The following is a 17,683-nucleotide window of genomic DNA, read 5'->3' as shown; positions in this document are numbered from 1 at the left end:
TTAATCCTGGGTGAACACAGTGTGGTTGCAACGCTCAAGCTGCTGAGCCTTTCCTCTGCTCCACTCTCTCTGCAGCAAGCTGTGTGTGTGTGTGTATGTATATATTAGTGCTGGGCAAGTTAACGCGTTAATTTCGCATTAACGCATTCATTAATTAACGCCGACAATTATTTTATCGTGCGTTAACGCATTTTTTTAAATTTATTCAATTTTTTTTATTTTTTTTATTGAAAGACAAGAGACAATACATAGACATAACAAGAGGATGACAAGAACAGTGGGATAAAAGTCAGCAAACGTCCTATAGTCAGTTGTGTATGTGTGTGTGTGTGTGTGAACGTGTGTGTGTATGTCCTTGAGCCTTTTGAGATGGGAAAAAAATAAATAATAATAATTAAAAAACAACAACAAAAAACAGGTAAGTATTTTTAATGTATTATTATTGTAACAGACTGTCTCATGTTTATCATTTTGTATTGGAGATATGATGTCCCTTCAGGTTGCCGTTGAGAAAAGGCAACTTCCACTTCTGGTCAAGGGGGGGGGGCAGAAATAAAGAGAGAAGCTGCACCAGCTGTTGCTCTCCCTGGAGACTACTGGACATCGCTGCGGTAAAGTCAGCAGACACTCAGATCTCCGTGGTCAACTCAGCAGACACTTACATGTTAGTGCACCTATATGCTGAAATTCACGGTAAACGCATTTAAACGGCACAGATCGGGAGCGAGCGAAGGACTTTGAAAGTTAGCGGAAAGATTAACGTGAGACAACATCCGGTTTCTTCAGACGAACATCCGGTTTTCAGAATAAGATGCCAACAAAGTATGAATTATCTTCACATGTTTAAAACATGCTACCTGCATCTCGTGAACCAAATGTTATTGCCCTTTAGTTCATATAGCAGTACTTAAAATAACAGTGCACAATACACTACTTTTGAATTCATTATTGAACTTTGCCATAACAATGCGATTAATCTCAAAAAATCCATGTGATTTATCGCGATTAAATATTTTAATCGTTGCCCAGCACTAGTATATATACTGTATGTCAGAGATGGAGACAGCAAATGTACACTGAACCAGCTAGCCCCCCCCTGCCTGTGATTGATAATGTACATCATTATTTGTGTCATTTCATCTGAGGCTTCCAGGGAAAGCTTCATGCTGGGACTTTCTGTCCGCTTGGAATATCTGCTAATGACTGTGCACAGTCTAAACCCCCCACCCCGCACCCGCCTCCCCCCCTACGCTGGGCAGCCACGCAACAGAGCGACAGCGAGCGCAACCCCTGGCTTTGGTGGCGATACATTAACATGCACAGACGCGCATCACTCCCAACACAAGCACATTCACTTCCCTTTAAAAACACTGCGATTTTCTCAGAATTATTCCAATCAGAGAAGTGTAAGCATTAGTATTTCCTTCATCCCGAATGCTTCTATCCAGTAAGAATTTAAAGCTCCGCTGATCAATATGTTTTATATTCACAATAGAGTGCTGCAGGGATGATGAGTAAGCATCGCACTGGTTCCCTCGACCAACAGCCAATAGGATTTTGTCATTGGATTTTGGATTATTGCGCTGTGGTAATCGAACCTTCATGATACTTTGTTCAGCCAGATGATCTTCACGAATGTACACAACTATTATGATTTTTGAAGCATAAATGCAATCAGCAGAAGTAAAAAGCTAATATCAGGCTACAAACCAGAGTGTTTCAGATAGAGGTAAATTAAGGTATATTCGCACAGGCAATGTGAGAAAAATAAGTTGTTTTTTGTTGTTGTTTTTTACATTAAGGTTTTAAACATGTTCTAGTAAAAGCCCTACATACAAGTATGAACCCAATAAAATGCCACTATAAGGACAGCCAATGGGGCAATTTTGATGATTTAACAAATTGATATGAAATTGTAAGCAACCACTTTAAGGGCGCTTTGGAAAGAGATTTATGAGTTCAGACGCTTTAAGCCTTACAAAACGAGCAGTCACAGGCAATAATTGGGTTCTTTTATATTTACATATTTCATATGTATGCACACTTTCAGTGTGGGCGTAATTAGTCATCAACATCCATTTACTATCACAATATTTGCCGGCATGCTCCCACATGATGTGTTAAGTTATAGTCCTCCCCTGTTGTAACATACTAACAGAATACCACCCCCCCCACAAAGAGTTTACAGAGACAAAATCCTATTAAGTGGAGGTCCCATTTTGGCACCTGTTTGTGAGTGCGACACAAAAACATTTGAGAACCTCAATACAACACTAAGTTAATACGATGTTACACAGATGGACATAGCCAGGGAACACATTTGTCGGAATGCTTTTGTCGGGCGGACATTGTAACTCAGCCGCAGGACTTGAAAAAAAAGAAGCAAAAAAATAAAAAGCAATAATGTTTTGTACAATAATGTAGTACAAGTCCATCTGTGCCGGCGCAGAGTCAGCTGGGGTTCAAGCAGAAGGCCAGGAAATGGCCGAGGAAGTGAGGTCAGAGTGGCAGCGTGGCTCTGGAAGGGGTCTGAATGACAGGAAGGGAGAGGACACGGAGATAACGCAAACAGGAAGACACTGCTTTGAGAAAATCCCTGCCTCAACTCTGACTCGTGTCACCCGCATGGGGAGGCTTGGGGGGAGAGAGTCGAGGGTCTCTGAATGACATTCTCCGAAGGAAGCAGACCTTTCATACATTATTAAGCAGCCCTCTGGTTTCTAATAACAGGACTATATTTCTCTCACACAACGCTGGGCTACTCGCAGTACTCGCAGTATACTGAGGAGATGTAGCTGCAAAAATACAAATCCACTTCGGAGACATAAGTGTGTTAGTTTTGCAACTTTTCAGTATTCTAAATGTCCCCGCTTCTTTCTCCTCGACTTTGACTCTTTTGTACTGTCATGTCTGCTGGCATACGGTAAAACGTTTAGAAACTCCCTCAGGTGAATGTGCTGCGTGAGCTCAGCTAGAAACCACAAAGCATCATATGTAGCACAGCAAGCATCGGACTTTTAATAAATACGTTCATTTGGACGGAGGAGCCGCACAGTGGGAATTGGAATGCAGATAACGCCGGAGCTGACGGGCGAACTTGAAGGGTTGTAGGCGTCACTCCTCTTTTGGATCAGTTTTAACTTCACAGTTCTACTCTCCTCCTCCCTCATATCCGTAATTACACTCCTCTGAACACCAATAAGCAGGACACTGCCGATCGTTTGTTTCATCCGCTGCTGTCAGATATCAAAATGTCTTTGTTGTTCATATTAGCTCCCACATGACCAGTGAATGAGAGGAATGAGCCCAGAGCCCTGGATCAGTCGAGTGCTGTTTTTGATGGGCAGTGGCAGAGGAAATGGAAGCGAGACCTCGGTGATGACGCCGGCGACTGCCAAAAACTTCTCACGAGGGGTTTTTCAGTGCTCTGCTGTTGCCAAGTGCTGTGTTTCTAGACATGTGATAGACAAGGGAAGTAATTAAGAAGTGTTAACTCTACACGTCTTTGTCCATGAACATGTAGGTGTTACTCCAGTGTGTGTAAACAGGATACGCATGCCTACGCATGCATCCATAATCTGAGTACTCAACCCAATGTATCACCCAACATCACATGCCAATGTTGTATTCTACACACTGGTGTCTGAAGTGAAGAGGCCAGTGGCTTACAGTGGCTAATGTTAGCAAGCTTTCGATAGCCACGACCGTGTAACTGACTCAATGAGTCTGTTATTGGTCCAGTGTTTCATCACGTATTTGCCACAAAATGATTGAGTTTAATTCAATTTCAGTTTAAATGAAAAAGTTTAATTTCTTCGCGACAAATCGTAATTTCGCTCAATTCTATACCCATGTGGGTTTTAGAATTAAAGAGTTTTGTCACTATAGCTTTACTTGGTCAGGAGTGACCACTATGACAAGCTAATGTTAGCACACTTTAGATGGATAGCTGACTTTATGACCTTCTGCGCTACTGTTACACTATTCTGTAGCACAGGGGTCACCAACCTTTTTGAAACTGAGAGCTACTTCAAGGGTACCGAGTAGTACGAAGGGCTACTTGTTTAATGCAAACTTCCTGAATAACAAAGTTGCACAGATCACCTTTTAATAATAATAATATATGTGAAGAGACTGTTTGATCACATGTCAGTTAATTATTCCTCACAATAATTATTAATAATGATTTCCACAACTATGATGGTACACAGCAAAATTGGTAGTGTTAATTGGTGTTAATTTTCCAGTGACAAATATTTTGAGTTGATCAGTGTTGATTTGGGTGTTCCTTTAGCACTTGCAGTGCTGAAATAGCTCTGGGGGCGGAGTTCTTGCGGCGAGTTAACGTAAAGCTCTCCTGACTGAGTTACTTACACATCCGGTTGTAAGGCGCACTTTCTTCTTGAACTCACGGTGAAGGTGAAGAAAACTCGGTGTCCGGAATATACTATTTCAGAAGGTAAGAACAAATATATTTACTTAACCAGGCTGTTTATCTGCATATGAAATTATGTGTTAACGTCAAGTGTGGTGTGACGTGTTATATGTCATTGAAGCTGGTGGCTAATAGCTAACTAGCTAATACAAATTTAGGTTAAGATGCTAGCTAGCAAGCAGTTCACTTCGTCAATTAAGGGGCATTTTCTCTGGTAGAACGTCAAATGTATTGCTTTGCTAAGTGTGTTTCAATGTTATTCAGATGGCCAAAGTTAAATGGTTTTGCTATTCGGAAGTGAATTATTGTCAATGCAATATAGCTAATATAGCTAACGTTCAATGTTAGCTAACGTTAAAAATCAGTCAATATGTCTGGTGAACACTGGTGTCCAAACCGGCCGAGCCAAAATAATAAATAGCCTTTTGTATTTCAGTACATTTCTTTGAGAATATGTATGCCACATTATTTTGCAATCACAAATGTGATCCACCATGACAGGACAGAAACGGGTGTTTCGCGGCACTGCCATCTCAGGACTTTATGTTACTAGTTTCGCGGTACTGCCGTCTCAGGACTTTACGTTACTAGTTTCGCGGTACTGCCGTCTCAGGGACTTTACCTTACTAGTTTCGCGGTACTGCCGTCTCAGGACTTTACGTTACTAGTTTCGCGGCACTGCCGTCTCGAACGCTAACGTTACTAGTTTCGCGGCACTGCTTACCACCATACAGAACTTAGTTAAACCATCTCTTGCGTTTCACTGGTGTTTCGTTCTCCGCCTTTATCGCAGTACAGGGCATCTCAACAAAGCTTACGTGCGCGGGTGTGTGCCAAACTGCGACACTGACAATAGAGGTGCAGCGCCTGCCTAATTGATACTAAAACGGTAATTGTAGACTGCATCTCTCAGAGACTGTATAGGTTCAAACATTTACCTATAGCCTGTAACTTTAACCACTTGTTTGACTTGAGATATGTTTAATAACTCCTTGCCTGGAGAAAGTTGAACAGCTAGCTTCTTCCACTGTGTGCAGTTTCTGCAAGATGTCATGCGGATGTACCAAGAAGTACATCCGATTACAGCTTGGTTTCACCTATTTGGAATTCATCAATGAAGGTGAGTAACATCTTGTGTAAAATAAAAAGTTTTTAAATTCCCTTATCTGGATTCTCTTGGTTGCTTAGCTAAAAATCCAAGTGTTGCCACAACTGGAAAACAGTTTGTCTGCCATTACAGCTGTAAACATTAGTAGACGGCTGATTGTGCTTTTAGTTTTCAACTTGCTTATGAAAGTTACTGTTTTGTTTTGTACGCTACAATGTTGGTAATGGCTACAATGCAACATCATAATACTGCTGTTAAGTCAAAGCATGCAATTTCAGATATGTTTTACAGATAATATGGTTCATCAGTCAGTTATTATGTGCAGTTAAAACCTGTTTGTTATCTTTATCTGTTGTCATGCTCATCATCCTGTAGTCAAAAACAAGTTTGGGCTCCATGATGCAGCTGAACTTCACATTTTTGATGAAACTGACACAGCAGTGGAAGAAGACATCCTTCTTGAACTGATGGAGTCCAATCCAGACTTCTTGAACTGATGGAGTCCAATCCAGACTTATGCCTGACAGTGCGTGACAGCATTTCAGATGAAGGTAGGTTTCATTATTAAATCTGTTGTAATCAATGCTGTTTTTCTGCTGTGAAGCCTTTTATGTCCCTGACTGTCTGACTACAGTGACAAAGTAGATGAACAAAGAAACAATATTACAGCAAAAGACAGATCTGCATCCAATTGCCAAAACAGTTTGAAAATTTTGGTTTGGTTGTAATTGTCCCAAGCTTGTGATACCCAAGGTCACAGTTTACTATGTTAAAAATGGTGACTTCCAGTAATTTTATCTCATATCACAAATAATCTCTAATAGTGGCTGTGCCACCCCGGAATGGCACATTTCTATCGGGTAACTGGATATATTTTATTAATAATGTTTTTCCTTTAAAAAAAAAGATTTTTCTCCTTTAGATCATTCAACACCATCTTCTCTCACGGATACCGTGTCACTTTCTTCAAGTGACAATGACCTCTCCAGTCAAAGACAAAGGGGTAGTTTGACAGGCAGAAATATATCCAGCTCTGGCGTCATGAACAGGTCTACCACAGAGGTTTCGGATTCAGAGGCTGCAAAAGAGGTACTTGAGAGCAGTAGATGTCAGTTACAATTTATACTCACAATATCATCAAGAAAATTGTTAAACTGAATTAAGATTCTCACCAATCGGAGTATAATGACATTTAGAATGGGGAAAGCCAGATTGAGAAAGTTAAGAAACTTAATTTAGTGTCAAGTAAAAAATTAACACAGGGTTTAGCTGTTGCGTAGCTTTGTATTGTGTAACTCTTCTTTCATACATATTTATTCAATTAGGTTATCATTCACATACATGGAATGGTGCCTTCTCTTTTGTAGTGTATATAAGTCTATATTGCTTATTTTGGCTTTAACATGCCCCACATATCATGAAAAAGTGTTGCTGCATTACCTGATTTTTCATCTTCTTTTGCAGCACTGCTGTTTTATTTATTTTTATTTTTTGAAACCTTCCTCTGATGCAGGGAATTCCTTTTTACCCCTAGTCTGAATTGACCAATTTGTGGTTATTGTTTAATTAAGACTGAATTGTACACTAAAAAAAAATTCTCTTATGCGAGTAGATGGTAGAAAATGCCTTGCTCACGAAACCTGGACGTGAGGATGTCCTCAAAGAGTACAAGTCCGAAAATTCACTGAAGCACCGCACCCGTAGACAGCTTGTCAACATATTGGCTAGCCATATGACGGAAATGCATGGGTAAGTGTTTCTTCAATAAATTGTAGAATTTTAAACCATTTCAGACTGAAAGGGTTTATATTAAGAAGGAATGTAATTCATTTTCAGAATGCATGGCAGGGAATTAACAAAGGTGGTTAACTATATTTATTAGGGGGCATTTCAATTTCATGTTTTTTTTTTTCTTATCGTCTTTCCTCTAAAGGAGGATTCCTTCCCGTAACCAGAAGGAGAAGTTTGCCCTGGGAATCATTACACTCTTTCCTTCGCTGAAGGATCCCTTTTGTCCAAAGGGCTATGTAAGTTTTTAAAAAGGATTACTTCCAGAATACACACCGGTTTTACAGACTAGAGTTTTGCACAAAAACTCTTTTTTTCTTCAAAACATCTAAAGACTGGATATACAAACACACAAAATATTCTATATATTGATTTGATTGGCATTGTTATGAAGTCATTCATTCACAATCCCATAATTGCCTTTTTATATAAGATCAACGAGTGACCTTTGTAATTTCATATTTTTTAAATAACTTAACAGGAGCACTTCTATGATGGGGAAAAAGGCACAGGATATTTAGCATGGCGCCTCAAGACCATGTCCAGCAATAAATACCAACAGCCAGTCAAGGCAGCCACAGAGCCTCAAGCACAGGGACCAAACCGCCGAAGATCAGCAGCCACAGAGCCTCAGCAGCTTGATGGAGATGCCTGTAGGGAGGCTATATCATTTTTTGTTCACTCTCCTGATGAGACGAGTGTGTTTCAGAAGATGAAGATGACCTTGCAACATCGCCAGGACCTAGTGCATGACCCGCTGAGAACCACAGATGTCTTAAAAACATTTCCATGTTTTTTTAGATGTCAAAGGACTAGTGAGTTGTGCTTACCTTTTATTTAAACTCTCGTCCTTAATTTGGGTGGATGTAAGTAGTTAATCGTGCACACACCATTTGCTTGATTTTCTTCTCTTTGTTTTTGCATCTATGTATGATCAACAGCTGAATCAAGACTTCCTGCTGCTGTTTGGTGCTGAAACAGCTTCCAAGATGCTTGAGAAGTGGGATACAGCATTCAAGCCCAAGGTTATCAAAGAGGCCAAACACCTGACTCAGTCAACTGAGCTGTGCCGACTTCTGACAGCTGCTGAAAACCTTTCAGAGAACGATCACACCAGTAAGCTACATGATATCCTTGGTTTATTTAATAAATGGCTGATGCTATTAACTTTGTGTATTCCAAGTACATACTAATGACTTGTTTTGTCTCATTTACTCCTGGTAGACTGGGACAGTGACATGGCTTCTCTGCTGCTCCTTCTCCATCTCTTGCCACCCACAGCTGGATGGAAGAGGATCAAAATAAGTCCCAGTGATGCAGTGGGCAAAATGTTACACTTTCACAAGGTATGTATCATCTGTTTAAATCCCACAAGCCAGTTTTTCAGTTATATTAACTCAATTAAAAAGACATTTAAGTTTGCAAAAAAGGACTCATCTGAATGTCTCAATATTGCAAACTTTACAACAATTCCTCAACAGCGAGGACTTTTTGGACACACACAAGAGCAACTTAACTTTTCTTTTGTCCAACCATTCTAGGTATGCAGTGAGCAGTTGAAAACTTGCTAACTCATCCCTCTCCTACGCTACTTTAAAGTGATAATTCAGATTCTTACGCACACTTCACTGAGTGTGTTCCTTTTAAAAATGAACTGGGACTTCATTGGGGAGGAACACACTCCCAGTGAAGCTCGCATTTTAGCAACACGTGGGCAGGTGACTGGTCAAACTGGAGGATCTATTAAACTCTCATGGAACAAGTACCACTGCATGGCTCAGATCCTGAGCTTCCACTCTAAGGTGTTCATGTTATTCTGTTTCTCAGTCATGCTGCAGCATCGTTGAACACCTGCAGGGAAGAGAGGCTAAACAACCATACATCCTTGCTGTTGGCCGAACCAAAAACAGAATTGATGCCTTCTACATCGTTGTGGACAAACAGCTCATCCCCTGCCAAGCCACCAGCTCGTTGGGTGCTTTTGATGAACTGTTTAAATCCCACTACGTGTTCAACCTGTCTTATGATGAAACCCTGGTCCAGCGCTTCACTTTCGTGCAGACAACAGTCTACAACATCGATATTACAACAACAGATGAGTCTCCAAGAGTCCGTGAGTTCCGGGCAAAAGTCTTACACGTGGTTTAAAAAAATGCTAAAGTGTTTCATTTGTCAAGCTGTACATGCGGCCTGCCAGGACTTGATAACCCATTTAAGAATGGATCACAGTTTCTATCCTAGCACCAGGTTTAAGTTGGTTTGTGCACAGGATCGTTGTAGGCGTCAGTTTTCAACTTATTCTGGTTTAAAAAAACATTTAATTAGAGTTCATGAGAGGAATATTTGTCAAAGTGGTGATGCAGCAAACTCTGAGTCATTTCAAGCAAATTTTCACAGTCAACAAGATACTACAGAAGCTGTTGTAACAAGTGCCATGCAGAGCCCAGAGGCTGGGTGTTCTGAGGACAATGCATCAGGTCTTCACAGAGAAAACACAAGAAATATTTGCGAGTCAATTATTGCTAAACTCCAAGGTAGCGGTGTGGCAAATAGTGTGGTTTCAACAATTGTTCGTGATTTGGAAGAACTTGCTACTGGGCTGCACTCTCAATTTAAGCATGATGTACTGTCTGCTGTGCCTCAAGATGATCCTGTAAGATCTACATTAGAAGAAGGGCTTGAGAATTTCGAAAACCCATTTGTTAACTTTAATACTGAAACAAAAAGAATGAAATATTTCAATGAGAAATGGGGGGTTGTGGAGCCAGTAGAAGTAATGTTAGGATTTCGATTTGATACCAGGCGAAATAAACAAACCGGTACTTATGACCAAGTCCCAGTGAAAGACACTTTTGTTTACATTCCAATTTTGGAAACAATCAAATTCATGTGCCGCAATTCTGATATTTGTAAACTGCTTGGGGAGCCTTGTGTATCAAAAACTGATGGATATGAAGACTTCTGCGATGGAAATTACTTCAAGACACATCCTTTGTTCTCTAAACAACAAACTTCTTCAGATGTACTATGATGACTTTGAAACGGCTAACCTGCTGGGTTCAAAATGTGGCGTTCACAAAATAGGGGCTCTCTATTTTGTCCTCAGAAATCTGCCGCCAAAGTTTAACTCTGCTTTGATGAACATTCATTTGGTTGCACTGTTTCATACTGAAGATTTGAAAAAATATGGCTTTGATCCTATTCTGCAACCTCTGATTAATGACATCAAAACGCTGGAGAGTCACGGCCTTGATTTGCCTTTCTCCACTGAAAAAGTCCATGGCACTATATGTCAGATAACTGGGGACAATTTAGGGATGCATGGAATTCTGGGCTTTACAGAGTCTTTTAGTGGACATTATTTCTGTCATTTGTGTCTGATTGAAAAAGCTGATGCACAGAATGTTTACAATGAGGATGACCCCAAGATAATCTTGCGTGGAAAAGAGCTTTTTGAAATGCACTGCAATGAGTTGCAATCAGACCCACAGAAGTTATCCGTGTTTGGTTTAAAGAGAAATTCAACTCTTAACAGCCTGCAGTTTTTTCATGTTTGCCACAATTTTTCTTTGGACATAATGCACGACATTCTTGAAGGGGTGGCTCAGTATGAGATGAAGTTATTGTTAGAGTATCTCTCAGAAAATGTTTTGTCAAAACTTCACATGTTCTCAAGGATTTGTGCTTTTGACTATGGGTACTTGGAGCGCAAAAATCGCCCTACAAGGATTAACTTGGACAGTAGTGGCAATAACATAGGACTCAATTCCACTCAGACTCTTTGTCTGGTAAGCAACATTCCTTTGCTTTTTGGTGACATTGTGCCTGAAGGAAACCAAAACTGGACTTTGCTGCTTCTTTTACTGCAGATAATCAACATCATATTTTCTCCATCTGTTACACTAGGCATGACTGTACATTTAAAGCATTTAATAATGGAACACCATGAATTGTTCAAACTGTTGTATCCACATAGAAACCTGATCCCTAAACATCACTTTATGATACATTACCCAGCTTGTATGAGAAAAATAGGACACCTGATACATATGTGGAGCATGAGATTTGAAGCAAAACACAAGGTTTTTAAAAACACTGTGAAAAACTTCAAGAACATAACTAAATCTCTTGCAAAAAAACATCAAATGTCCATAGGATATCATTGGGAAACATCACCTTTGAACCACATTGAGTATGGACCTTTGAAATCCTATAATGTGGACAATAGTGACCTATTTGCCCGAGCCCTGCATGCTGCTGTCCTGAAAGACATCTTCTCTACCAACTGGGTTAAAATCAGTGGGACAGAGTACAGGGCAGGACTAATCATTTGCAGTGAGACTGATCATGATATGCCTGGGTTTTGTAGAATAAAGAAGATACTTTTAGTCAACAGTGTTATCTACTTTGAAGTGAACAAGCTTGTGGTTGACCATTTCAGTGAGCATTTCCATGCCTACCAAGTATATGAAACTGATGAGAAAGATGTAATACAAGCAGACAGTCTTGTTATTTATAAGCCCATTGATTTACAAAGTGCTTATGGTGAAGATGAGAGCCTATATATTGTACCATTATTTTCTTTGTAAATGTGCATACACACGTGCACAAAATTGTTGGTACCCTTCCGTTAAAGAAAGAAAAACCCACAATGGTCACTGAAATAACTTGAAACTGACAAAAGTAATAATAAATACAAATTCACTGAAAATTAACTAATGAAAATCAGACACTTTTGTCAGTTTCAAGTTATTTCAGTGACCATTGTGGGTTTTTCTTGTGGGTCTTTAACGGAAGGGTACCAACAATTTTGTGCACGTGTGTATGTAGTTAAGTTGTGCCCATGGTGCTTGGAAGAGATTTTCTGAATAAAAAGAAATGTGTACCAATGATTTGTTGTAGTTCACTGTTGTCTTTAGGGTGAAAACATTTGAACTTATGTAAGTATAGATACACAATTTAGTGTTAAAAATACATTTTCACATGTCGTTGAACAACACTGCCAGTGTTAGAAATCAACACTCCTAGTGAAAGGGAACAACACAATTTACTGTTAAAAATACACTCATGTGTCATAAAACAACACTGTGAGTGTTGAATATTTAACACTATTAAAGAGTTAAAATATCAACACTATCCAAAGTGTTAATTTAACTCGGAACCTTGAGGATTATATAAACACCAGCAAAGTGTTAATATTAACACTATGCGAGTTAAATTCACACTTACGATTTTGCTGTGTATAGCTACACATATATATTTAAACATGCAACTTTTATTTCTGTTAATCTGTTTCAACATTTGAAAGTCAGAGGTGTCACATCTCTGATATTTTTTTATCATCACATGATCAAAGCTGGTTACTTTTGCACATAGCGCCTGCTGGTGAATGATGCAGTGGTAATGTAGAAATTTTGCGAAGTCTGGGTCACCTTTGAATTGCGCAATGAAGCCTGCATGCCGACCCGTCATCGCGGAGCTCCGTCTGTTTTCACCGACACCAGCTTTTCTAACGGTACCTTTTTCTCCACGAAGAAACTAGTAAAAAGTCTCGTCTATAGCCGAGCGGGGGATCCAACCCTCCGAGGCGCGCGAGCGTCTTCGGGCGCCCGCGTTCAAACCTCTAGTCTGGGCCTTTTCGGTCGGATTGCGTTGCCTCGCCTCTACCCCCGCCACCCCTGAGTTGTTGCCCCGCGGCCTGTTCTGAGGATTTACGGACCTGACGACGGGGTGCGCTCGCGTCTAGCACCAACGGGATGCGCCCGCCATTCAGAACCTGAAAACCTAGTGCGGTGCGGCAGCCTCGTCCTGGCTGTGCGCCTCCGGGTACCCAACTGTCTTAACTCTCTGCAAGCGTTTTTGATTAAAAAAGGACAGCAACTACAATTTTAGACGGAGCTCCATAATGACTAGTGCTATTTTTAGAACATGTCTTGCGGGCGACTCACGTGGTGCCTGCGGGCACCGTGTTGGCTACCTCTGCTGTAGCATATAACATATCCCAATAGAGCCAAATTAAAAGTAAATTAGCAACAAAACAAACACCATTCTTAATTCAATACAATTCAAAACGATATATTTTTGTTACCATAGTCTTACTTGGACTGTATCGAGTACCGATCTACGGTATCGACCCAAATAACTCTGTACCAAGAAGTATCAAAGCTTTTCCAGTGAAACGGTACCGCTATTCAATCCTTTTTGTTTTGCAGATCTAGAGGTAAAATTACTTTTTGTGTGGTTTAGCTCGCAGCCAATCACCGCAAGTGTTCTTCAATTTAATACGAAGTGTGATTGGCCCACTACAGCAGTAGCTTCAACCCATACAGTCCGTGGTGTGGTGTATTAGATGGAGTTGACAGTTCAGCGTGCTAAGACGCCAAGTATGGCTATAGACAGATCCCACCGCGATGGCAGTGACTAACCGTGTTAACTGGTGACTTTCAGCCGAATTAAAAGAGATTCAAAAGTCAAAACGAATCATCTTTTCAACAGCTGCCGTCACTACGAGCAACCACGATGTCTCCAGTTGACATGGTTAGCAGAGAATTGTGATGTTGACCCATTGATGTTTACTTTGTTTCCATTAGGTTTCCCTAGTTAAAGCAACTAACATGCCACAGTAAGTCGGTTGAGATCATTTATTTTGTGGGACAACCACAGCTTCTCGACAGTTAGTTTTAAAGTCAAGGATGCTTCCTTGGTAGAAAAGGTCCTACTGAGGCTAGGCAAGAGTCCTTCCTAGCATTAAACATTAAAAGAGCGACTGTGTGAGAATGAGCCCAGCGTTGTGATCATGTGAGCGATGTTTTTGATGGGCAGTGGCAAAGGAAATGGATGCGAGAGCTCCATGATGGCGGTGGCTTCCAAAAACTTCCCACAAGGTCTTTCAGTGCTCTGCTGTTGCTCTACTGTTGCCATTGAAAAACACAGCGATTTTACCTCTTCAGTTGTAAAAGACACTTTATTCAAACTCAACCAAAACTAAATGAAACTCATTACAGTTTTGATTAGCTCATTCCACTGTTCCAAAAATCCCAAACTCTGGTTGGAGTTAAAGCAGTAATTCACGAGTTAGATGTGAAAAGAAACAACTGTTATGCTACCAGACGAACATGATTTATTCAACTCAACAAACACTACAAAACTCATCAAAACTGTCATGGGTTATCCCTCCACTTCCAACAAATGCAAAATCTAATTTGGTTGAAATAACGTTAGGCCTTGTAGATGTAATATGTGTGCAGATTCAGCAACTGGATTTCCTATTTCTCGCCTCAAATTTGTTCAGAAACACATTTGGGCGAACTGCTGAGGTGAAATAACTTAAGGTTTACGAGCTTATTTCCCCCGTTTCCAAATCTGGGGACAGGAAGTGCACCATGCTAGTAGGATCATGGGTGTTTTAGGATGCGTACTTCTGAACAAAGGGTCCGTGGTAGAATTCCAAGGATCCTTGACATTGGATTTGATGACGAAGCATGAAATTCAGCCGTTGAAGGATCCTTCTATGACTTTGAGGAAACCCCAGAGGCCTTTTGAAGGGGACGGACACAGATTTCCTCATGTGCACTGTGTTTTAGTTTTACACTCAAAAGGAAAAATGAACTATAACGTTGCTAAAATAATAATAGTAATCTGGTTCTTTTTCTTCCAAATGGCATAAATTACAAAACTCCTAATGTTTTGAGAGGGAATAAGTTTAACATTTTTGCCATGATGGCAGTGTCTTACAGTAGTTCATTCTTAGTGCTTGTATGTTAAATATGTTGGTAGAATGAGGGTGAGACCCTGTTGCTCCCGCTCCCACTGGAGATGTGCCCTCTTCAGTCAAAGGTTTTTCTCTCTGGCTTCGCGGAAAGAGGATAAACACGTTGGAAGTCATTCTCCCCGTTTGCCATTCACTCCTTCCACCATCTGCACCTGGCAGCTTTCGCTCCATCTGCACTGGCGCTGCGGCAGACCCACGTCCTGCTTCTCTGCTGTAGAGCAATCCAACAGATTTCCAGCCAAATTCCATGCGCTGGTGCACAAAAGCAGAAATGCAGAGAGGCTGCCAGGGCCCCCCTCTCTCTCTCAGTGGTGGTGTCATTTGTTTCTGCTAATTACACTAATTTCTCCAAGTGATTTATTGATGCCAAAATGCTCCACACATCCCTCTTTAAACAGTTTCTCTGAACTATTGTTCTATCTAAAGAAAAAAAGGTTGAATTACATACTGGCATTGGACCTGATGTATAGTAGTGTATTTGTCCATGTTGAACAAGAGTATGCAATATACAGGCATCAAGGTAAATGTAATACCCCACTGTACGGCTGTCCAATTAGATAATGGAATATTTCCAGATGTATGGAAATTGCGTATTGACTTGACTTTCCTGCTTCTGCTGGAATGAATGCTGATTGCACAGATATGATGAGCCCAGCTGATTTGAAGCACCCTGCAGTGAGTCAGGGCTGTATGTAACCGCTACATATTCTCTCAGATGCATGAGCATTTCTGTTGTGAATATCTGCCGCTGACACATTCAGAGGGAGTGAAAGGGGAAGCGTGGCAACGTGACGCACGGCAAAAAAAATAACACAAACGTCAACAGCGAATCTGCAGCCGATGCAAACAGGGCAACGTCACTGGCCTCTTCACTGAGCACCCTAAAATAGACCCAGAAGATAACTGATGTCTCGTGCGCATTCCTCTCTGCGAAGCTGCCGCCATGACGCTGGCAGACTGATGCTGATACGTTGCCGTCATCTGTGTGTGGGGCTACATCGATGCTAGATTGAGATCAGCCGTCCTCTTTCATAATCCCTGTTCTTTAATGCAGCAGCCGTTAGCGCCACACATCTCTCTTTTTTCTTTTTTCCCTTCCATGTGGTTATGACTTCCCCGTGGTCACAGATGTAATGAGGAATAATATCTGTGCAGTATGCTGGCACATATTAAATACTCTGCTGAGGGCTCCGAGGCATTAGTGTTCACACCTCAAATCATGTACACAATGTAGCTGTGGAAAGTCTGCCTCCAGGCTTTTATTCTACCACAGAAAATGAAAACGCTAAAGCAATTGATGTTATTAAGTGACTTATCACTTCCCATTGTGCTCAGAGTACAACATTATAGCTTGTCCTTGATCATTCTCAGTAACGTAGTATATACTGTGTATATGTGTGTATGGTGATACAGACAATGGCAGATACCTCCAATGTATTTTCTGTATTCTGTATTTCTAACGAAAGAAACCCCCAAAACTATCCTTTTTGAATAACCTTGTTATATGCTTGTGAATGTGTTTGATGAAAGTTGCAGCTGGCATTGTAAAGTTTGGGTTTGCAGAGACTTTGTCAGCGTTATTTTTGATTATGGGAGAAGAGAAGAAAGCAATGTGAAGGTGAACAGCCAGACAGATCTGTCTCACAGGTTGCCTCCAATGGAGATTCATATTCAACATGCTGGTCTGGTCGAACGACTGCTGGCAAGAGTTTATTGCCAGTGGTGCCAGACACCAAAAAAACTACAATTAATAGTCAGTCACAGCTACCTTGTCTCCGAATAAATTGTGTTCCAAAACAACTAATCAGCTTTTCTTCCAGATTACGGTCTCAGTTTTAAACAGTTTGGTCAACAAAAACGCAACAACACGACTGTGTTGGGTTTAGTACAATATCATGGTGTGGCTGGAAATAAGTACGTTTGTTATGTAACTTCAGTTACGTATGTTTCGCACAATGTTAAAATGAGTCACCTTGGTGAAAGTATATGTGAAGTATGTGATGTGTCAAAAACAAACTGGAGAAAATGTGTTTTTCTTGAAACATAATTTACAATGTGGTTTTGTTGTGTGGGAATGTGATATCTAGGAGACTAGGCGACTCAGAGACCCACAAAGCAGTCTTAATGGTGGCTAACCATGGCTTTTTAGCTTTTTTGGTAAGGCCTTTTTAGGCCTACTGATTTGTCAATGACAAAAGATGAGGACAAAATGTAACCCACATATGTTGATTCAAATATAAAACCACCATAATTGGTTTGTCTGTTACTGAAAATGTGCAGATTTTTAACACATGATATTGACTTACATTGATTTCTTGGAGACTTACCATATCCATAAACGCTACCAGCCTAATCCGAACCCTTAGCCCAACCTTAACCTTAACCTAACCATACCCTAACCTTAAACCACGTCCTTACCCTAAAATGTAATGATTTATGTTATGGGGACATGCAACTGTCTTAATTTTGGCCCCGAAAAGAGTCCCCACTATGTGACTGTTTAATTAGATTTATGTCCCCAGAAAACAAGATAGGACCGCAACAAGCCCCCAAGAGCCACAGACAACACACAGAATCTGTT

The 17,683-nt window shown here is 40.6% G+C and overlaps 2 protein-coding genes across 6 annotated transcripts in view; both read left to right on the top strand.

Annotated features, from left to right (window-relative positions):
• iqsec1b (IQ motif and Sec7 domain ArfGEF 1b) overlaps nt 1-17,683 on the top strand; it is a 209,757-nt gene that overhangs the window by 26,605 nt on the left and 165,469 nt on the right. The window lies entirely within an intron of this gene.
• On the top strand, nt 4,132-8,355 carry LOC116398766 (uncharacterized). Of its 3 annotated transcripts, XM_031875363.1 has the most exons (6): nt 4,132-5,555; nt 5,919-6,094; nt 6,451-6,632; nt 7,156-7,292; nt 7,477-7,570; nt 7,813-8,355. In XM_031875363.1, the coding sequence occupies exons 2-6, from the start codon at nt 6,040-6,042 to the stop codon at nt 8,170-8,172; spliced, it is 828 nt and encodes a 275-aa protein (XP_031731223.1). In that variant the 5' UTR covers nt 4,132-5,555; nt 5,919-6,039; the 3' UTR covers nt 8,173-8,355. The 3 variants fall into 3 exon arrangements, with proteins under 3 accessions (XP_031731223.1, XP_031731222.1, XP_031731224.1); XM_031875362.1 differs by having other exon boundaries at nt 4,132-6,094; XM_031875364.1 differs by having other exon boundaries at nt 4,132-6,632.

The sequence above is a fragment of the Anarrhichthys ocellatus genome, unplaced genomic scaffold, assembly GCF_004355925.1.
Source record: "Anarrhichthys ocellatus isolate YVR2014 unplaced genomic scaffold, GSC_Weel_1.0 scaffold90, whole genome shotgun sequence".
Lineage (NCBI taxonomy): Eukaryota > Metazoa > Chordata > Actinopteri > Perciformes > Anarhichadidae > Anarrhichthys > Anarrhichthys ocellatus.
Note: the sequence above shows the minus strand (reverse complement) of the source record. Positions and strands in the feature narration are given on the sequence as shown.